Consider the following 23,255-nt stretch of genomic DNA (forward strand, 5'->3'; position numbering starts at 1 on the left):
TCCACCAGTCTCTCCTCCTTTTCCTCAGGACAAAAGCCTCCCCAGAGTCCCCTCCATGTTCACTGTCTACGTGGTTTGCGACTTCCTGTTTAGTGCTGCAGAGAGAGCTGCTATTGGCTGCTGAATTTAAGTATATGCACGAACCAAGACTAAAAACTTAGGATGATATTAAAGATGTTTGATTTTGTCGAGACAAGAAAAAGACATAAGACAGCTGAGTTTTATGACCACCTTACACAGTAGCGCACCAACTGAAGTGAAACTCTAACGATCCTAATCCGACAATGGAAATTTGTCTGCAACAGTGAAACTGGTTGAAAAGCCATTTGGTGTAAGGCCGGCATAAGTTTCATGAGAATAAAACACTGCATGTGCCCGCTTGTTATCAGCGTGATGTCCCTCCCTCCCTGGTCTCTGGCAAGGTCTTTTGTGTTCTGCTGATTTATCCGTTGTTTTACCTTGAGTTTACAATAAATTCTATCAGGTCGCTCATTATTTCAAGTCCGTTCGCATCCACTCTTAACTGGCATACGGACAAAAGTCTTAGAGGAAATGCATTGTAGTGTGCTACTTACTGCACCCTTGTCCAGGAAAGTGTTGAAGAACTCCACAAATTGCTTCTTGGTCTCTTTGGCACTGAGGTTCTTAAAGAGGTCAGCATGGAGGTAACACAGCTGAGAGGAGACAGACAGACAGAAGATCAATGAGTGCAAACAAAATGTCAGCGGGCTTTTAATGTCCTGTGCGTTGCATTAATGCACCGTCTGTGTCGTTGTTACGTCCACAGCTATTAGTTAGTATTTGATATCACAAATCATATGATTTACTGGTATGTCATAATATATAAATGTTAATTTCACCTGACCTCACAGTCAAGCTGCTGACATAAAATGAACAAAGTGCTGTTCATCAAAACACAGAGACTAATGGGGTATTTAAATCATAATGACAATATCTTATAAAACAGTGGTCACTGTCAGCCATAATCACACACATACCTCAATCTCTGTCTTCTACGCCACTGATTCAACAACAGTGAGAGAGTTTTTAAAGGAATACTTCATCTGCAAAATGACCATTAGTACATCAATTGATCATTGTGTTACCTTGAATTCCTAAAGAAAATTTTGTTTCTCACATGCCTCCACAATGAACGAAGAATCAAAAAAACTGGAACATTTTTAATGAATTCAAGTAATCAGGGTCTGCATTTAACAACAGCAAAACTATATCAAAATATCCATTCACAAACATTTACATCTTCTGGAACAGATGACATAATCCATATGACTTCAAAAAGAATTGGGTGAAAAACGGTGGAGAAAATGGCCAAAATTTATTTTGCCAACGAGGCAGACTCAACATGATTACTGTACGTACCATATGACACCTTACTTAAACTAGGAAAATTTGTCATGTTCTTGTAAACGTCCCATGACCTCATATTTGACTTTTTTCCCTGTGTACTGCTCCTCTTTTTTTCTTTTTCTTTTCTTGTGTTCCTATAATTATTGAACTTAAAAATGTTCATAAATAAGAAGTATTAAAAAAACATCCATTTACAAACTCTCACACAACTCGCACAGTATAATCCAAGTCACATTAATCCAGTCGCACGCTCAGTACTTTCCAAAAACAAGGCATTTTCACTAAAACGTTGACAATAACACGTCCATACAAACAGTCTCACACATGCTCAGGCTTGCTCGCGCACACTTCTTGCAGGTAAAAGTGTTTTTATGTTGTAACTTTTTAGCAAAACTGTGTTTCGGAAATACTGAGCATATGACTGGATAAATGAGACTCGGATTATACTGTACAAGTTGTGTGAGAGGTCGTAAACATGATTTTATTGTCTGTACTGAGGGTACGTGCAGAGTTTGGCAAGCGAGCATTTATGTATGCAGCTTCCTATATGTGGAATCTTCTGCAGAAGCACTAATTGGTTCCTCTTGGCCGTTTCAAAACACGGTTGCAGGATTTTTGTACACAGTCTTCTATATGCCAATGTCAAGGTGTGTCTTAGTTGGTCTTTGTTATCAAGTGTAGTTGCTGTTTTTTGAGTTTTTATGATTCATTTCTAGTATATATTAACATACTTTTTGACTTTTCTCTGTCCTAATCTTATCTTGTGTTTTATATTGCTTGTTTTAGAGCTTTACATCTTTATTCTGTGTTTTTGTTTGTTAATGAAATTTATAAAAATGGCTGTTATGATATAGTTTTGCTGTTGTTAAATGCAGACCCATGTGGCCCTTTTTTGGGTTCTCCGTTCACCACAAAAGGTGCCTGAGAAAAACATTTTATTCTCGAATTCAAGGCAACAGGCAATGAGAAATTGTAACACAAATGAGAGGGTGAAGTTTTCCTTTAAACTGTAACAAAATAAGATTTTCTACAAACACACCTGGTGTTCTGACACTCTTTTGTTCTTTACATGAACCTTGGTGAGGTTGAGGGGTTTAAAAAAGGAGAGTGTTTCATGACTGTGGGAGGTGAAACAGTACCTGGGTGGGTCACAGTGACTGCATGCAGAACAAAGGGGAAAGGACAGGCATGCTTTATATCAGCACTGACACACATGTAGTCAGACACACACACACACACACACACACACACACACACACACACAGGCGAGGTCTCCAAACGTGCAATGTGAATCCACACTTCAGTAAAAACTCACAGGGAATATTTGCTGTTTCATGTGTTTCATACAAACTGTGCCTGCTGTGTTATCAAATAAAATCTATTAGGTACAATTCTGACTCTCTGTGTTTACAGTGGCATCAAATCAAGCGCTCTCTATTCACAGGTAAACCATCTGTCTCTTGTGTATTTTGAGGACGCTGGGATTACTTCAGTGTCCCAAACTTGCTTGGCTGCAGGCAAAGCTTTTTCACTACACAGAAAACCTGCAATGCAACATCAACTACTTGTTCTACTTTTAGCTGCTTTAGTTCATATGGCTGGACGAGTGTTTCTTTAGAGCCTGTCTGACTGCTCGTTTTGTTTATCCAGATGGACTGTGTTGACCAGTGACGCTGCCAAACATCTCAGTTTGTGAATAAAAAGTTACCACAACCAAAACAACAGAAACAAGACCCAGGCTGTAATATTTAAAAGAAATGTTCTTCTATGTTGAAATGAAATATAATTATATTCTATTACATAAGTGGATGAGCAATCATCAACAATATAATAAACGAGCAAATTAATCTCAATCATTATTTTAGTCACAATCTTGTAGTTCTTTTAACTTCCCTGTGAGGGGGGCACAGATGTGGCCCCAAATTCCATACGACCAGAAAGTCCCTGGTTCATCTCCAACCGGGGACTTTGCACATGTCATACCTGCCATACCTCTCGTCTCTCTGTCTCCATCCTCATTTCCTTTCTGTATCTTTAAAAACAACAACTTCCTTGTGGATTCATGACCTGTTTCACATATTAAATCAAACACCAATGTGATGCGCCAGGTCAGTATGAGCAAAAACTGTAAACTAAATATGTGTGCGAGTGCTAGTCAGTTGCAACCCTTGTTAGTCGGCACCAGAAATACTAGCTGGTTAAACTTAAGCCCCGTTTCCACTGTAAAAAGTTGTGGATGGTACCAATGGAACCATTCTGTACTGTCCCCATTTTTGGTCCCCCCTCTGTTGGGGTACCTAGCACACAGATCTGGTACTAAAAGGTGGAGCTGTGAACACTGCAGTCTGTTGATTGGTCAATAGCAGACGGTCACTCTGCTCAGGGCTGAGCTGTGGCTGGTTTTGAGGCTCATGTAACCACTGTTCAAACCATTAGTCTTTATATGACACACACTTTTAGTAATGAGTGGATCTTCAAGCGTTTATATGTATATATTAATTTTGACTGGGTTAGGTGAGCTGCATATATTCTAATCCTCACTCAGAGAATAAAAAGGGCAGTGGAGCATCATTCCTGTGGGCTCCAGCAACACTAAACCCCCGAACTTGCCTTAGAAAAACTAAATGCACAAACCTGCTATTTTTAAATATCCTATGGAGAGAGACTCTCACTGCAGCCTGTTCTGTTTTGTTCTGAAAATGTCGGCATGTAGCCTCGTTCTGTGGACGATAAACGAGGGGCAGACTTCCCTCTGTGTCACCGATAATGAGGAAATACAGTGAGTGCTGGACGGAGCAGTGAGTGACAACAACCCCACCCACATGATAGAGTTCTGTTGGCAGTGGAAACACTAGGGTCTAGGTACCATGTCTGAAGGGTAACTTTTGGTTCCAAAGGTACCATACCGAAAGTGTTTGGTGGAAACAGGGCTTAATTGTTCAATTATTATAACATTCACTCAATAAAAATACCATTGTAATAATCAGGCTAATTTCCTAAGATACCGTAAAACTTCAATTAAAAGTCTCATCCCAATTAAAAGCACAGTCCCTTTTACTAGCCTGGTGTAGTTACACATTTTGACAAATAAATGCCTGTCTCAATTAGACGCCTGGTCTGGCTGCCAAGCAGATTATTTTCTATAGAAGTTCTTTGGATGTGTAGAAGCGGGTTGTTGGCTACCTCAAATTATGTGTCCATTCCTCAATTACCCTGCAAGTTATTCATATTCCTTTAGTCCCTAAGGGTGTCAAGATCAAAAGAATCAAATGCCCGATGCCGTAGTCCGATGCACTGTCTGTCTATCGAAGCCTCATTTTTTATACAAGTAATATTCATACTGGTATATTCATAAGTTTTACGTCACATTTTCCAGAAGAATATTGTTTTGACTAAATGTTATTTGCTAACTTTTATTCAGCGAGTTGTCATCATGTTTTGTAGGATAATGTACAATGTTCATAATGCATGGTGCAAAGCGCAAATTATTTAGATTTAAGATTTAATTCAGGAAAGAAAGGGATTAACAATTTCAAATGGATCTTATTATATACGCAATATTTTTTCAGACAATGTTTTAAGTTATAGAATAAATTGTGCATAATTCTGACTGTTTATTGAGCGTTATCTTACTTTTAGACTAGTCGACTTGTCTAAGTTTAAACTTCTGTTTTTAACATCAGGAAAATTAGTCCTTCCTATTGTACACTAATACTGAACTTACTAAATGTATCAGGCATCTTGCTGTCTAAACACATATATAATACAGCTGTAACTAATAATCACTTTCGTACATGAAAAGTCAAAAAGAATCCATATGGGCATTGGATCAAGGACGTTATGTATCAATTACAATTGGAGAAAATCTGTTGTTTGATTAAAGGATCTACTGTACGTTTTTCTGCCACCTGGCAACCATTTTTTACTTAAGTGGGAAATATGGAAGCTGAAAAATTGTAATGAAACACGCTATACTCCCCCACTTATGTCACACAAGTTAAATAAATTGTCATCATTTTTCCACCTTTTTTTCCTTCTCTATTAGATTAGATAGATTAGGTGTTGTTTCAGCAGTAGTATACAAACAGGCACACACACTCTGATTTACACACACTGCAACACCGTGTCTACACAGACTGTGTAGTGAAAGCAACCTTTGAGCCAAACAGACACTTATGTCCTGTGCAGACAGCTGTATTGATTAAAACAGGCACAAATCTGTCCCATCAGACGTGTATGAGATGGATGACTGAAAAACGTGGCTGAAACACATCCTGTGTAGACAGGATGTTGCATCATGGGAGTACTAGTTCTCACCAGGGGGGCCGGGTCAAACTGTAGGATGACATGTTGCATGAACACCAGCAGGTGGGTCGGGCGATCCTTCAGCAGGTCTATGTTATTGAAGTATGGGCACTGCTCATCCGGCACCTGAGAGGGAGAAAACAAACAGAGCAAAGTGAAATAAGAGAACATGATTAAATTACACTCAGCTGCTTTTGTCTGTGCCGCCCTTTTATTCACTCACATCATTCAGATCATTCTCGAAATCCTCATCCTCAGCGCCGATGATGCTCATGGCTGGGTTAGAGCACTGAGCCCCAAACACGCCCTGCTATGGAGAGACAGAGAGAGGGAGAGAAAGGGGAAGAAAACAAGACAATTAGCAAACATTATGGGCTATACTTTATACCGGTAGGCTTCCTCTTTGACGCCCTGAGCCCCCACTGAGCAGAGCCAGACATAAAGACAGTGAACTCTCCCAGTGAGAGATCACATCAAGCGGAAAGCAGGAAAACTTCCCAGCATCCAATCACACCTCATTAACAGAGAGACAGAGACCCGATGTGTGTGAAGGTGTGCGGTCTGACGAGGACGCTCTTGGAAATCACTGACAGAGCGTGCAATACTTACAGTGTTTACTTGTTTAGTAAAGCTTACTCTCTCCTGAAATAAATCAAGAGGCTACTGAGTATGGTCTTGGGGCTGCTGCTGTGAAGTTGCACCAACTTGGGGCAACAGAAAAGTTCATCTTGGGTGCATTAGTACAATGGACAACCAAGAAAGGACAGCAGGAGAGATACCTGCTCACCGATACAACTAGGCTGGACAGCTACAAAAAAGGTTCTTGGATAAATGCAAAAAAATGTAAATTTATTTAGGACATCCATGCACAAAAAGAAAGGTGCTCAAAGTGCAAAAAATAATTTTAAAAAAGTGAATAACTTTCATTATTTTAAAAAAAGAGAATAAGATTTAATTCACTTTTTTAAAAATTATTTTTTGTTTTATTATTTTTTTGTGGCTGCTCAGCCCGGTTGCATTGGTGTGCGGGTATCTCCTGCTGCTCGTGAGTAACGGACACTGATAATGAGTGATAATGAACTGATAATAAGCGATTAAAAATATATTTTTTTAACTGAATAATTTAATATTTCATTAAGATGGGTCCCTCCCCCCAGGCAAAACTAAAACATTTACTTTAGGTGTTGAAATCAAGGGGGAATAATTCAGTGTTAAACATGCATTGCAAAAAAAAAAAACATCTTCGATTTGAACTTTGTTTTAAGTTTGGCCAAATTTTGCCTCTGGAAATGTTTTTTTTTTTTTTTTTTTTCAGAGCAGTGTGGAGTTCAGTAATACACTCAGAGGAAAACGCTCCCCAAACTGCCATGACGTAAACCCTCAGGTCTAAAAATGTAACTAAGCTAATCTGAAATTAAAGGTTTATGCCAATCCTTGCCTTTGAAATCCATGAATGGGAAAAAAATGCATCGGAACGGGTGACCAATTTACCCCCACCTTTTACACCCCGCACCACTTCCCCTGCACGCATACACGCCCAAAACACACAAACAACACATAGCTCTTGTATTCAGTCCTCTGAAGGCCGCAGACCCAGCGCCGCTACCAGGGAACACCCAAACACAAACACACATCAAAAAGCCAACACTGTACAACATTTACCATTGTCCAATGCTAGGTGAGCAGAGAGGGCAGAGTGTGAGTGCGGAGCTGTGAAGAGGTGTGAGGTATGAGTCAAAGTAATGAATGGAAAAAGTGACTCCAACTGTTTCTGAAGGAAAATAAGCCTCGAGAAAGTGTTAGAGAGGAGCATTTTTATTTTGTTGAGTTATTTTATTGATTGAGAGTTATGAATATTATTCCATAACTCAACACATCCAAGTTTCATGTCCATTTTGTAGCACCTGAAGTTAATAATTCAGCACAGGGTTGGGTGATATCACAACACAAACCTTCATGTAACCTGTTATCCTCATATTGTGACCTTTCACAGTATTTCTAGTGATCAAGTATTTCCTGTAAAGGCCCCAAAAATCTGGAATAATCTGCATGATAAGAGTTTGTGACCTCATTATTTGCTAAATCATATCTGAGCCTGATTTTAGTTCAGTTTTATATTGTCATTTTTAATCACTGCGGTTTTATTCTTGTTTTATGTATTCATTGCACTGTTGCTGCTGTCGGTTTTGGCCTTTTGTAACTTTCCTTTAGAAAAATGCTCTATAATAAAATGTGGCGACTGTAAAATTCTGGGCTGATACCGATGTTAAAAGAAAGTACTGAACTGTTTGAAAATCATTTAGTACTTTATTACACTTCCTTTGAATAAGCACAAATTCAATCGCACACATTCATGAAAAAACCTTTTGTATTGCTGTGAAACATCAACGAATTTCTCCTTAAATCAGCTGTATTTATTCACATTTCTTGCCAAAAATGTCATTTTACAAGACAACATTTGAACACATCATGAGAGCATTTTAATTTACCTTTACCAAAATCTCAGTTTTTACTAAAAAGAACTTGAATGCATCACAATGTAACTCAATGCAGCCTCCTTTAGCAGTTAGTTCTGCTAACTGCTAACGTTAACAAGCTCTCCCGCTGCATGGATGTGCTACATACAATGCAGCATTATCTGTAAAACAACATGTTGACAGTGAGTTTCCTGCATCCTTTCTCCCCAAAATTATCCTGGGGAAGATCTTTGTTCATCCCAAACATGTTTTCTATTGTCCCCGGGATGACGGGATGCTCTTGGTCTCAAGCCCTATGGTTTAGTCTGTGCAAAACTGATGTGACATAATAGAAAAACATCAGCCACTGCCATCAGTAAATGCCATCTTATTTACCAATAAACCATGGCAGGCAATAAGGAGAATATACCGATACCGATATGGTATCAGCAGATATATTTTGGATGCACCAGCCACTGGTGCATCCAAAATATTATTACTATCTATGTACACAAAAACAATAAAGATTTGTCAGCTGTCAGAGATTTTGTCATACCATTTCTACTGTGACAGATAAATCTTGAATATTTTTGGTTATATGAGGCAAATGTGAAAAGCTGTATGGCAAAACTGGATTCACGAGATAACTCACATAATAACTGGATTTGTCAGACTTTCCTGCATGGCTAGATTAAAAATTTAATTCTATTTTAATATTATCTTATCTTTTTAAAGCACTGCATTTAGATAATTACCAATATTATGACACAAAATTATATATACTGGAACAAAAAAAATATATTTCAATTCTAGTTTTTTTTTTATTTCAAAATGCTCTATTAGCCTGAATGTCAGATAAATGATATCACCAATCACCTCACGAATAATTAAATTTTATAATGAAACCAGAGAAAAAGAGGTAAATATATAAAAGAACAAAAAATGGTACAAAACTAACAAGCATGTTGCATGTGTGTGCTTGTCTCGGCCATTTGCTGTCCGTCAAGTTGTGTTGAAACACACTGGGCAGCAAGACGCGCCCTGCCTCCCTCTCCTGGGAGTATATTTAATTTTGAGAGGTCGTTAAACTCCATGAAATCTGAAAATACAGAGTTGAACTTCTGAAAATAAATGTTCCGTATTTCGCTGAATGTTTTACACTGTAGGAGGAAGTGCAGCTCTGTCTCTATTAATAACACTTTCTTTCTAAGTATCTCTAAAAGGCTCATGTCATCCATGTGTTATATGTTCTCTGTGTGTGTTTCCCAAATTAATAATGTAGACAGACTTAATAAGAAATTATTCTGATTGGATATGCAGCATTAATAATGGTTTCAGATGTGTTAATTGATTTAAATAGAAACTGAGTCAACTGAAGCATGTTACTGTACATACATGTTCACAGAGCATGTTGGGTTATATGTGTGAATGTGTGGTTATACGCTCGTTGTTGAAGTGTTATCAAGAAGGAACTGAAAAATCACTTAGTGGTGGAGTTTATACAGGAAATGTCAGTGTGTACACGACCACGATTCAATTCATGGCCTGAACACAGTGTTTGTGTACAGTGGCGGCCGAGAGAGCTGACAAATGCTTTGAGGTCAAGGTGAGTTCTTGTAAAGAGAGAAACAGAAAAAGAAAGGGCGAAACTGAGAGATACACAGACAGACAGAGAATGTGTTCATTCATGGTCGTATCCAGTGGGCTGTGGGTTGAGAAAGGTCAGTGTTGGAGCAACATGCGTGGGAGGGGTTAGCCAAACAGAGAGTCACAGGCCTGTCAGGGCCATGGACGCACATCTGCATGGACACTCAGACATAAACACACGCCGACACACCAACACAGAGGGACACACATCCTCTTTTTCGCACAAGCACCCAGCCACCGAACTCCTTAACAAAACAAAACCAACACTACTTCACCAAGGCAAACACAGACGTATATCACGATGACAACAACAGCTATGACTGACGACTAAAAAAAGCAGATCTAGAGGTTTCCTGGTGGAAAGATGAGATGCGTTCACTGCTACAGTCTGAATGACTGGTACAACTTCTACCTGAGAAGGAACCAGACATCACGTACAGTATTTAATTTCCACGTTTTGGTCGACATAACTTCATTAAAAGAAATTCAACTGTCTATTTAATTCGTCAGTTGGCACCTATGCAGAATTTTCATAACTCTGGTTACTCTGTGTATCTGTGTGGATGTGTAAAATGGAGCGGATGACATCATCTCCTTAATTCGAGCATGTCCATTGTTGCTTCGTGTAATGAGCTTCGGCCAAAAACAACAATGGCAGACTACTGGAATGTTTACCTTTGGCACTGCTTGGTCATGGTTACTTTACACTTCAGCTAAGTTGCCTATTGCTGCACTCGTATCGGTTAGTGAGCACCTTTATTCTTATATCAGAGGAGAATCAACAGTGATGAGGTCTCCAATAGGTGTTTAGAAAACAGAGCACTGGCCTGTTTACACCCTTACTTTCGCAGTGAGGAGGGATTGCAGTAGACGTTCTATGCCAGTGAGCATCTGAAGTTGTTATTGTGTTCCAGCCTGGACAGAGATGTTTCATGTAGAAAGATTTTTTTTTTTTTTTTTTTTTTTTTTTTTTAAACATGGGGGAGCAGAGATAATCTGTTTTTAAAAAATATCTGTACATGTGTAGACAGGTCCTTAATCCGCAGAGAAAGTCAGCATGGGTTTTCTCCAGGTACTCCACCAGGCAGGTTACCTGGTGACTCTAAATTGTCCGTAGGTGTGAATGTGAGTGTGAATGGTTGTCTGTCTCTATGTGTCAGCCCTGTGATAGTCTGGTGACCTGTCCAGGGCGTATCCCACCTCTCGCCCAATGTCAGCTGGGATAGGCTCCACCCCCATGTGACCCTAACAGGATAAGCGGATACAGAAAATGAATGAATGCCTAGTTTGACAGTTTGACCGCAGTTCACTAGCAGTGACTGACATGACTGACAGCTGCGTTAGAGACTTCTCAGCTCTGATTTGTTGCTTTTGTTCAGCCGTGATGAATTCTAGTAAATCAGAAGCCATTTGAAGCACTTAAGAGAAAGCAGAGGAACATGTTTTTTTTAAGCAGACTATGGCCTAATCGCAAAACACAACTGAAGCGCTGTCAAGAGCACGATAACTGTAACACTAAAGCCACGCAAAAGAAGAAGACGAAGGTGTTGGCTAATCAGAAGCCTGAAAAAAAGCCATTACCAGAAGGCTTCCTGGAACAGTGACCTCGGTAACGCATGCTGACACCTCTGTTCCTTAATATAGCAGAAGAGTAACTGTACATATGTTATGTCACCTCACAGCAAGAGGGTTCCTCAATCGAACCTGGGGTGGGGGAGCTCCTCTGTACGGAGTTTGCATTTGTCAGCGTGGGTTTTCTCCAGGTACTCCAGCTTACTCCGGTGACTGTGAATTGCCCGTAGGTGTGAATGTGAGCGTGAATGGTTGTCCGTCTCTATGTGTCAGCCCTGTGATAGTCTGGTGACCTGTCCAGGGTGTATCGGCACACTTATCTCTTGGGTGTCTCGCCCAACGTCAGCTGGAATAGGCTCCATTCCCCCCCGTGACCCCTAACAGGGTACATGATCTGTCTCATACACTGTCTGGATATAGTGACAGTTTAAGATACGGTTATTTTTTTTATAAAAGTTACCGACCGTACCTTTGACTGTTAAACCTTAATTAAGATGCTTGTAGAACTTTGAGGAAAGCACTGCGACTATGTTGCCCTCATGATCGCAGCATTTCAGCCTCCTCATTACAGGAGATACTGAAGCCGATCCCTTGTTACTGTCAAGTCTTGGTTGATATCTGAGTTACTGTAAGACATGTTCATACTCCGGGAGATAAATTGGAGCAGTCAGGAGGGGACGGCAATCGTGGTTACAATCGTGGTTAGAAGTAGGGAAGGTCAACTCTGCTCTGCTTTAACAGAGCACAAGAAGTATAGTGAGGGGCAGGAGCCTCCTCTGCCCAGGCGGAGCCAAGTGGTACATTCCAGCATATGGCACAGTTCAGACAACAGATGGAGACAGTCTGTGATCTTCAACAGTAACCAGACCCTCTTCCCTTCACCTCCATTAGCACATGATAGCTGGCATAAGCTCCAAACTGCGAGGGTCCTTCCTGTCTGATACAGACGTGGCCGCGTTCGAGAGGAAAAGACCACAGGCGTACGGTATTTGAACAGAGCGTCCCAGAGGTGCCGAGATCAGCTCCGGTGCTCCTGAGAGTCGGCAGCTGCCCCCCCCACCCGGCCCTCCCCTCCCTCCCATCACATTCCAGCACTAACTAAGTGTCAGGTGGCATCAATCCAATGATAGCCATCAAGCGTACGTGCCTTTGTGTGTGTGTGTGTGTGCGCGTGTGTGTGGGGTAAGACTGAGCACGTATGTGGGAGGGGGCCATTCCTATGTGATTGTGGGGAGCTGCTGGTGAACGTGTGTGTGTGTATGGGTGTGTGTGCGTGTGTTATATGACAACTGGTCTTTACAACAGCATTCCTCTGCATCTCTGACCAGGCCGAACTCTAATACTGTACTGTAAAAAAAACAGCACCTGTTTCATCAGACCTCTTGAATATTTAGACAGAGTAGCAGCACAGTTTAGCATTTCATATTTCCACCAGGTCACTAAGAGGTTATGCTGCGGCCTAATAATAGCTAAGTCTTTGTTACATCACATCTTATGCAAATCCCACGTCCATTGTGAAACCGCTGAAACAATTAGCTGTTTTAGTTAAACCCCTCAGACCGAGAAGAGAGGAGGAGGCAAGTTGTTGTGACCTCACCCCGAAGTGGGCATCTTCAGCGTCCATACTGCAACCGCAGGGGCTCAGACCTGTCAATCAAGCTCCTGCAATAACATGACGGTGGCTGTCAGAGGAGAGTGTGATACGTTTAGTACAGCAGGATCATGACCAGGTCAAATGATACAGTGTACAAAGTGTTTTACATGTGTCGATATCATGTTTTCCAGAAGCAACCAGAGGAAAAAGTTCATCATTAAGAGGATTTCCCAAAAGTCTTTTTCTTTGTTTACCCTCACAGATGAAGATATCATTAACAATGACATTAAAACAGACAAATCATTAAAGAGAGGTGAAAAAACCAGTATACATTTATACAACAGTTCATACATCACTCCGCTTTACAGGTGTTGTGAACCGTTAATTATGTTACCGTTAATTAGCCTGGTGGTCATAACAAACCTTGCACCACAAAGATGAACAGATTTCCATAAATAACATTTGAGTTAAATGATCAGTGGTCATCAGAAGAGGACGAGGACACAGAGAGAAGCCTGGATACTTCACTGCAAATCTCCACGTGTGCTCATGAAACATCAGCTGATGTCGCAACACACTGTCTGATGAAGCTGTTATCTTATCAAAATCACAACACAGCAACTGTCAATGGACTCCTATTTCACTGGCTGCACAATAAACAAAAACCTAAAAAGTAACTGGCCCACGGTAACACGTAGAGATACACAAAGTAGGAACTATTTGTGTGGGCGGAGCTAAATGAATTATTGCACAAACAAATTGCAATCTGTTGTCACTATTCATCTTGTACAAATAGGCCAATATGCTGTAAACTTATTTTTTTTAAAGGGAAACGTAAACGTCACCTCCTGCTTATATGTTTTAACATGCATGAAAATACTCTTATACTCTAAAAATTATGTAGTTAGTTTAAGATTCTTACAATCACATCTTTTCCTTCTAGCTCACTGAAAAATACAGAATCTATACAATCTAAATATGCAAATAATTTTCTTTTTAACTGCCGATTGCAATACATCTCCTACCCAGGGGCCACCTGTGACCACACCCATGAGTGATGCTGGGTGTAGAGGTCAAATCGGCTGTAACCTGTCAACCACAGAGGGCAGTGACACACTGCCGACACATGCCAGATAACTACAGTTCCTTGTGTGGCAAACTGACACAGGCTGCAAGAGCGAATCAGTCCCCACAGACCCCCTCGTTCAAATGCCTAACTTTACAGCAGAAATAAACATGTTTACAATATTCTTTATCTTTATGGCTAATTTCAACAGTTGTGACAACTGCAAGGGTGAATTTATATATAACTCACTTGTTTACATTTTAGTAAGGCTTAAAGTTACGCATAGTTAGGGGCGTGGCCACTTTGAGTGACAGACTGTCTGTGAGGCATCACCACAGTCTCAATCAAACATGGTCAACCTCTGGCTCCAAAAATACAAGATGGCGATGACCAAAATGTCAAAGACGAGGCTTTCAAATGGGAATCCACAGACCAATGGTTGACGTCACAGTGGCTGTGTCCATGTTTTTATACAGTCTGTGATTTTAAGTTACTCTTTAACAGCAAAACTTCTTAAAGGGATAGTGCACCCAAAAATGAAAATTCACCCATTATCTACTCACCCATATGCCAATGGAGGCTCAGGTGAAGTTTTAGAGTCCTCACAACATTTGGCGGAGATCCAAGGCGAGAGGAGGTAGCAACAAAACTCCACCTAATGGAGGCTTACAGCGCCCCAGATTCAAATGTCCAAAAACACATAATTGAAACCACAAAATGTCTCCATACTGCTCATCCGTAATCATCCAAGTGTCCTGAAGCCCCGACATAAAAAGTTGTTTGGAAAAACGTCATTTAAACTCTGTTTTTAGCCTCATTGTAGCCTGTAGCTCTGACTACCTCTCTGTGCACCAACGTTTTTCCAAATAACTTTTTATGTCGGGTTTCAGGACACTTAGATCACTACGGACGAGCAGTATGGAGATATTTTGTGGTTTCAAATATGTGTTTTTGGACATTTGAATCTGGGGCGCCGTAAGCCTCCATTAGGTGGAGTTTTGTTGCTACCTCCTCTCCCCTTGGATCTCCACAAGTGTTGTGAGGACTCTAAAACTTCACCTGAGCCTCCATCGGCATATGGGTGAGTAGATAATGGCTGAATTTCCATTTTTGGGTGCACTATCCCTTTAAAACAGTAATACAAAAATAGACACTGTGACGGACATCACCACTGTCCTCTGTCTCCTCTCTAGGGATCCAGTCCCGGGACACTGAGGTACATACGCTCTACTTATTTTTGTTTTAAAAAGACAAGCATTTTAGCACCATTTCAGAATTATTCTCCATCCATACTAACACGGCTGTAAATGCATATCACATGATAATCCACATTCAATGGGCGTATGGGTATAAGGCGGTCAAGGCAGCCGAAAACAGATTGGAATACGTTGCAAGGCAAATACAGCAACGCATCAGAGCTGTACCAGGAGCATTATCCATCAGAGGAAACCATGGCAATGGGAAAGGAGTACCCACATGAGAAAGATGACATCACAAAAGGCGTAGCTATAGTGGTTTGGCTCTACATATCAGGACTGCTAATACCAATCAGGAAGTGAATGCCTGCGTCATCATTTTTTAAAGTCTCCGTTCCTGCCCCTCCAGACTGAAACACAACCCCGGAGTTTTCAAACTAAAACAGGGTCAGCAGCGTTTTCAAAAGTTATAGTGTGGATGTAGCCTAAAATGAATGTGCTGAAAACAACACACCCATTCCAGCAACAAAAAAGAATGCCATTGGTCTAATCTAAAAGATGCTGTGATCACACAACAATTGACAGTGGCTTCATATTGGACTCAGCAAAGAGTCAATAGTAACCTGATTACATGTGTTTTTTAAAAGGTCAGCCACGTAGAGCATAAAAGTGACAATTATTTAAACTTTAAGTGCAGCCATGAGATGTAAAAATCAAGATTCACTGACAATGCTCTCTCTAAATGAAAAATCAGTCGAGGTAGCTGCAGATGAAGAAACACTCAGCATGTATCTTCCTGTACTGAAAACACTAAAATTAGAGCTTCACTCTGGCACAATTACTAAATGCACCTGGCCACAGAAGCCATTGTATAAACACAGGTCACTGTTCTCCTCTTACGTTCACTCACAATAGGCTGTGTCCTGTCCTCTATATGCTATGAGGGCAGCATCCAAAAATAGCACAGCAGCAAATGGCTATAGCTTGCTCTGTTTGTACTGCTGTTTATCTGGCGCTCTCATCAGGCCACAGCCTCATTAGCAGAGACTGGGGGATTCCTACCAGCACCGCTGCTCCCGTACTTGCTGCTCCCTGAGGTGCCTGGGCAAAGAAAGAAAAAAAAACTGGGGAAGGTGGCAAATGGGGAGGTACACAGACAGGAAGTGGGTGTAATTTCCTCAGGAAGCTATCAGAGCCATTTCTTGTATGACCTATCAGATGAAAAGAGAGACAAAGAGAGAGCGAGACGGGGGAGAATGAAAGAAAGGCAGAAAGAACGATAAAAGGTGAAGAAATAAGAGTTCAGAAATGTTTCCGTGAGAAATATGCAGACAAAACTGCATCAGACAAAACCTCCTGTGCCGCTCATGTCTTAAGTTCACGTGGGAAGCAGAAAAGGAAGTGAGCATGCAGCATGAACGAAACCCAGCGATGAACAAATGAGGAACAGAGTGCTCATGAGAAAAGAGTGTGAGGAGGAGACAACGGCCTTAAACTGCAGGGTTATAGACATTTGCATTTTGAATGGGTTGAAGACACGATGGAGACGTCACAATACACCACGACATGTAGAAATGAAATAAAAATGGGATCCTCAACAACATGAAAAGTGTGGTCATACTTGCATCTCAACAATTATTTTTTTCAAGCCTTTACAAAACTTAAAAATGCCAGGACTTCATATAGTTGTTATACTTTTTCAGACTTCAGGACCTGTACTGCACTAAAATTGGAGGACTTGGACTAGTAAACACAACTGTAGCTGCGAGCACCAGCCTATATGAACCCTATAGACTAAACAGAGAGAAAAAAAGCAGGGGGCCAAGTGAGGAGGGAGGAGGAGGAGGAGGAGGAGGAGGAGGAGGAGGAGAGGGAGCGTGGAGAAGAAATTCAGAAGTGGGGACACACTGCAGCAGGAAATGAAGAACAAGGCAGCAACAGTGGAAAGAACAAGAAAAAAAACAGGCAATGGAAACACAAGTGTGAGAACCTCTGGAAACTCTAACAAGCAGAGAAGCATCCAGAAGCTGTGTTTGAGCTCAGACCTAAACCTCAACGCTTACAACCTATGCAAAAACACACACACACACACACACACACACACACACACTGAATGCTGTCAACCTTGACCAAATGGCTTCAGCTGCAGATGGCAGAGTTGACAGTGAGCTAGCACCTCGGTGAAAACAGACCCAGAGGCATCTGTGACTAGAGAGCATATGTGTGTGTGAGTGGTGTGTATATGACTTTATATTTAAATTGTTATATAACAGGAAGGTGTTCAGAGCCTAATAATGTACATGAACAGAATGTGTGTGTGGACGCAGAGTTTGAGTGAGACCTGAGGTGTAAGATGTCAAAGTTGACTCAGTGTAATAAAGAAAAAGCCATGGACCACGGCCATGTGCAGTCACATGACTTGAAATCAATTTTAAAAAGTAAATAAATAAAAAGATTCAAGGATATTTTTTGTCACATACACAAAAAAATGTGTGAATAATGCAGAATAATTTGCATTTGAGGGTGTGCTAAAAGACGTGTGTAATAAACAATAATAATTAGAATAAAGGCAGAAATAGGAATCAAAATATATATATTAAAAAAATAGCAAAAATATATTAAAAATGTAAAAATATCTATAAGGTAAGTATTAAAATGTGGGCTGAGAAATTTCAATGCATGTTAAACTGTAAAATATACACACGTCACAACTGTAAGGCAAATTATACACTATGAAAATGTAACTAGTTATGCCTCTTTTTTGGCAAATGTGCGAAAAATATAAACTAAGTAACTCGTTTTTGAGCATGCTTTAACCCTTAACCTGAGCACATTGGCTTGATTTCTTTCAAAAACAAAGGAAGAAGGCAACAAACAACAACAGAAATGGCCCAAAAATTTTGCAAGAAATTAGTAAAAAGATGAAATTAAAAACAAGAAAAATTATTTTAAAAGAAGTTTTAAAAAACAAAAAAGGAAATGACCTGAAATGCTTAAAAATTACAATAATTCTGTACCATAATTTTTAATATGTATCAATAATAATAATAATAATAATAATAAATATACATTTTCCCTAGATTTTTTGCCTAGTTTAAAAAAAATAAATAAATAAATTCTAAATCTAAATTTCTAAATTAATTTTTTCGCAATTTGTGGGACATTTCTTACCAAGTTGCTCAATTTCTTTTTTCCCATGTTTTTGTAAGAAATTGCACCAATTTGCTCAGGGTTCATAGATTTGTATACTTGCAAAATGTGTCACCAAGTGACACTTCTGAGGAAGGCGGAAGTTTCCGCCGAAACTTGTATGTAACATCCTAACACATGTCTGAGATAAAAGAACAACTTAAGTCATTATTTTGTGACCTAAAAATGAAGTCACTGACAAATAAAGGCAGACAAATGCTGACACTCTACTGACTTAACACATGAAGCTCCATCAACACGTCATGAGAAGAACTACCACACTGAAAACAGGCTAATACAGCAAAGTCTGAGAAAATGATGTCATTGGGCTAATGATGGATGGGGCTTGAGATCTAACAGGGGATCTATGATGATCATTCTGAGGCTTATACTTTCTTTGTTTCTACTAGAACATGTTTGCATGCAGGGACGTTCCATATGATATTGTTGACAGTAATACTGATATGATATCTAATTTGATAAAAAACAAAAACAAAAAAAAACCTTGTGACTATGGCAATACTGTGACTTGACATAATGATGTCATAACTTTCCACACAGCAATTACAAGCTTGACTGAAAACAAATTGCTACCAGCTCCATGGTGAAGCAGTCAGTACTAAAAAAGGAGCAACCTTAGTAGTAAGGAATCAGTGGCATCGTTAGGCCTGAGTGTCCGAGACCACAGCCCTGAATGTTTTATGAACAGCCCCGAACCTTTCAGAACCTTTTAGCAATTTGCTGCTCAGAGTAAAATCAGTCAATGTCTCCAACTCAATCTGTAGATTTCTCCAAAATACAAAAGAAGGAAAGGTAAGAAGTTAAGCCTATGTGGTAACTTTTTAGTATTTTGTAATATCATTAGGAATAATATTATTGCAAAAATACCCTGAAATATCTGGATATATTTTTAGAACAATACCACCCACCTCTATTTTCATGCTTTAATATTCTAATAACACTTTATTCTCCTCATAGTGTCTGTGCTGGAACACCTGTATTATCCTTCTGCCTAAAAATGCTAAGTTGTAGTGCCTGTCTCTTTAAGCCACCCTCCCAAAAAAGCCCAGTCTGCTCTAATGGGTCAGGCTTCCCTGTATCCCAGTGTCTCTGCACCATCATTGCAGCTTGGGAATGACTCTAACTGAACATAGCAGCACGTTCTACCATGAAAAACCTCCAATAAAAGCTTCTATGGCAAAATTTTCACAACCGCAGTTTCAGCAGAAATATGACCCGGAATCACAGAAATTCACAACACTGGCAAATAAATTACATGTTTTCATGTAGCGTAAGGTGCAGGGGTTGCTAACTTTCAACTCGCTAAGCTGGTAATTTTGTATCAGTCTGTGTCCCCCTCTAAGTTCAGAGGTTGAGGTCAGTCGCTCTGATCAGAGCTGATCAGATCAGATCAATGGATAAGAGGAGCAATTGTTTGTGAGTGGAAGCAAACTTCCAGAATTAGCTCAATTAGCGATTAAGTTTTCATACACTGTGCCAGATGTTCTGCTGCTCTGTCTGTGCCCAGATTACCCTGGGCATACCATGGGTATATATATCCCAACAGTGCTCCTAAAACAGTCCAAAAAGAGAAAATCAAAACATGGCGGCAGATGTTTTAATCATGGCAGGCCGCCGTAAAAATAAATTAATGTGTGGGAAACTATAAGCTACATGTAGCCAAGTATGTAATGTAAACACTTGCAGTGGTGCTCCTGGAGCAGATGACTATAAATAAATCCTGCGTGATTGGACGTCAGCTCGTCTCGGAGGTAGTATTAGACAGTCTGAAGCCAGAGGTTCTTGCTCACATGATTACTTGAATTATTTGAAACTTTGGCCGCATTTAATATGAACATCTGACATTGTAGCATTATATACATGTGACAGGAAATAAGGAAAAGCAACATGTCCCCTTAAAAAAAGACTTTGTTACAAACTGGAAGTGTGAAGACAAAAGTGGGCATTTACCAGACATAGAAGGCATACTGAAAGACACAATGGAGTTTGGTTATGGGAAATGCCTGACCCACACTAGTGACTAAAAGTACGGACACCTCACCCTCTGCTGCACTGATTTTGACCTTTAAGCCCCCCAACTTAATGAAAGTGCAAAAAAGGTAATACTTCTGAACAGATTAGCCTCACAAACAACACAAACATCTTAAATTATTCCACAAATAAGACTTGATTAAAGATAAGGCTCTTATCAGCTCACAGAGATAAGACGTTTCAAGATAACGAGGCCAAATGTGACTGACTGTCTGCATGTTCGCTGAAGGAGGTAAAAGGGCAACAGAACCGTGGTCTGAACATTACAGAGGGCTAAAGTTATCCCAGAAATCTCGTCACAGCGCTGACAGCAAAGCAAACAGCAGAGGAGAGGGTGCACTGCCAAATGCTGAAGATAGTGTGTGCACACGGGAAGTGACATCAGTGTATGCGTGAGAGAGGGAGTGGCTTGTCTGTGGTGAAGGTGCAAAAAAAAGATACCTTCTCAAACACTTTATCCTCCTCATTTTGACAACCACATCCTTTTTTCTTCTACCATCACTCTGCATGTCTCTACATCTTGTTTCATTTTCCTGTCTCTCTTAACCTACCTCCTTCGTCTCCTCGACCTTTCACTTAAAATAAAGTGGCCCCTTGTGCGATCGCTCCAAGACAGCCAGTGCATTCATTGCCGGCAGACAAGGGCCAATTATGTAATTTAACGACCATTACGTAGCAGCTAAAATAAGATTATGGCCAATAGTGCAGGGAAAACACAGGCAGGTCTTTTCATTGCCTTACATGTTCTTCAGCTGTGACTCCAAACAAATCATATTGTTCAATCCTCCTGGGTTTCCTGATTTCAAAAGGACTTTCTGCGCCACTGATCTGTCTCCTCTGAGAGTTTTACTGCAGTGACCTTTTCTTGGTATGATTTTATTTGGACACAATCGCTGCAGAGAATCATTGACCTTCTCTTCATATGATTTCAGTTGAGCGGACATTGCTCTCAGAGATTTTTAATGATGCTCCACAATCCCCAACCCCCCACCCCTTAAAAAATCTCCCAGCATTTTAAGGATGATGTTTAACATGGTATCCCGAATAACAAGCTACTGCCGAGCCTCCTCCCTTCTTCATGCACACTGACATGCACATTCGTCGAGCCCTAACACACCTCTTCATTTTCTCTCGTCTCTCCTTGGAGCCAAAGTACACTTCACTCGCATGCTCCAACAAACTGCCACCCCCGCCCCCGCCCCCACCCAAACGCACCCCCTCCCTCTCCCTCTGTCCCCATATAGAGGTCATTGGCTTCATGGAAACAGTTGATAGGCTGGGGCCAATCGACTGGCATGGATTGGCAGCTCACAGTAAACCTCCAGCTTGGCCTAACTGCTTCCATCTGTGTGTGTGTGTGTGTGTGTGTGTGTGTGTGTGTGTGTGTGTGTGTGTAGCAGTAATTGCTGAGGCAAAAAACACACAGAAACATCTGATTGACATTCTGTGACAAAAACCACCCTTCATTCATTCGCAGCTCCGTTCACGTGTACAGCGTTCGCTCGCTGCCGATTTTAAGACAACACCAAACAAAGCAGCAGCAGCAACAACAACGAGCTGATGCTGAGCGGTTTTGGAAGGAATTTCGCCTGCCCAGAATCAAAGTCTCCAAAGCCAAAAATGTCTCTGGACTTGCACACAAGCACACCTTGGTTCATGATGCTAACCTCATGCCAATGGTTTGCAATCCAGATATGCAACATTCTTCCCTCTCCCTCGGGGTGGACCGATTAACAAGGCATCAAAATCACGTAGTAATTCAATTGTTATCTCGAACACTGGTTCTCTGCGCTGATCATAATCAATATTTTATCTTCAATTTAAATCTACAATTAAATAATGACTCCAACTTTGAACACTCAAGATAAGGCAAACAACTGAGCTGATAACTTCCATATTTGACAGTCTACAGCCAATATATTCCCAAACAATGTAAAAGGGCACTCCACTGATTTAGCATTACACTATTACAACACTGTCTGACTCACAATGAACAGGTTTTTTAGTAGGGTTGTGGACTGGCAAGAATCTGACAGATACCTATAACAGTACAGGGGTTATGATTCAATATACTGCAACATACTGCGACTCTGTAAGCAAGGGGATTTGTAGTATAAAAATTAAAACAGCAGAACCAGCAATATGATCTTTTTTATTCCAAACATCCGTCTTCTACGTCAAAATCTGCTACCTACAGTACCCACAATGCAACTCGACCACCAACACTTCAGTCGGAGATTTGAGTGTGTTATGCTAGTATCAGCTAATGTAGCCTCGAGCCCCCAGCCTCAAGCAGAGGCAAAGCAAACTTTCTAACTTTCTAACTCTGTGAGACTCACGTGACGTCACTTGAGATAATTTATCTGATTTCATGCAACTTCCTCTCAAGGCACAAAGGCTTTACACAATAACACAGATATGAATATCTTTCAGTTTTGGGGCTGCTGGTCAAACAAAATAAGCGATTAAAATATGTAAACTTGGACACTTTTTAACACTTGAGCTACAATGACTCAATTATCTGATTAAATAATGATGAAAATAACTGTTAGGTGCAGCCCGAGTACATTTATCTGTATCTGTATCAGCTAAGCTACGAACTATCTTGGACAATGTCTCACACCCACTCCATCACGTGCTGGTCAGGCACAAGAGTACTTTCAGTGGGAGGCTCATACCACCAAGATGTATCACTGAGCGCCACAGGAAATCATTCCTGCCTGTGGCCATCAAACTGTACAACTCCTCTCTCTGAGTGGCCCTGAGATTTTTTCACACACTGCAATAATTTAATTTAACTTGTGCAATAA

At 40.5% G+C, this 23,255-nt stretch overlaps 1 protein-coding gene across 8 annotated transcripts in view; it reads right to left on the reverse strand.

The window, feature by feature from the left end:
- Positions 1-23,255, reverse strand: part of arhgef1b (Rho guanine nucleotide exchange factor (GEF) 1b) — a 66,626-nt gene that overhangs the window by 35,133 nt on the left and 8,238 nt on the right. For 4 of the 8 annotated variants that reach the window (XM_050047105.1, XM_050047104.1, XM_050047102.1 and 1 more), the window contains exons 2-5: positions 12,946-13,010; positions 5,897-5,983; positions 5,686-5,799; positions 576-674 (exon numbers count right to left, since the gene is read on the reverse strand). In XM_050047105.1, the coding sequence (XP_049903062.1) occupies positions 576-674; positions 5,686-5,799; positions 5,897-5,983; positions 12,946-12,972 (327 nt within the window). In that variant the 5' untranslated portion in view covers positions 12,973-13,010. Of the gene's footprint in view, positions 1-575; positions 675-5,685; positions 5,800-5,896; positions 5,984-12,945; positions 13,011-23,255 lie in introns of those variants that run through there. The other 4 variants (XM_050047106.1, XM_050047108.1, XM_050047103.1 and 1 more) reach the window with 3 other exon arrangements.

The sequence above is a fragment of the Epinephelus moara genome, chromosome 6 (assembly GCF_006386435.1).
Source record: "Epinephelus moara isolate mb chromosome 6, YSFRI_EMoa_1.0, whole genome shotgun sequence".
Lineage (NCBI taxonomy): Eukaryota > Metazoa > Chordata > Actinopteri > Perciformes > Serranidae > Epinephelus > Epinephelus moara.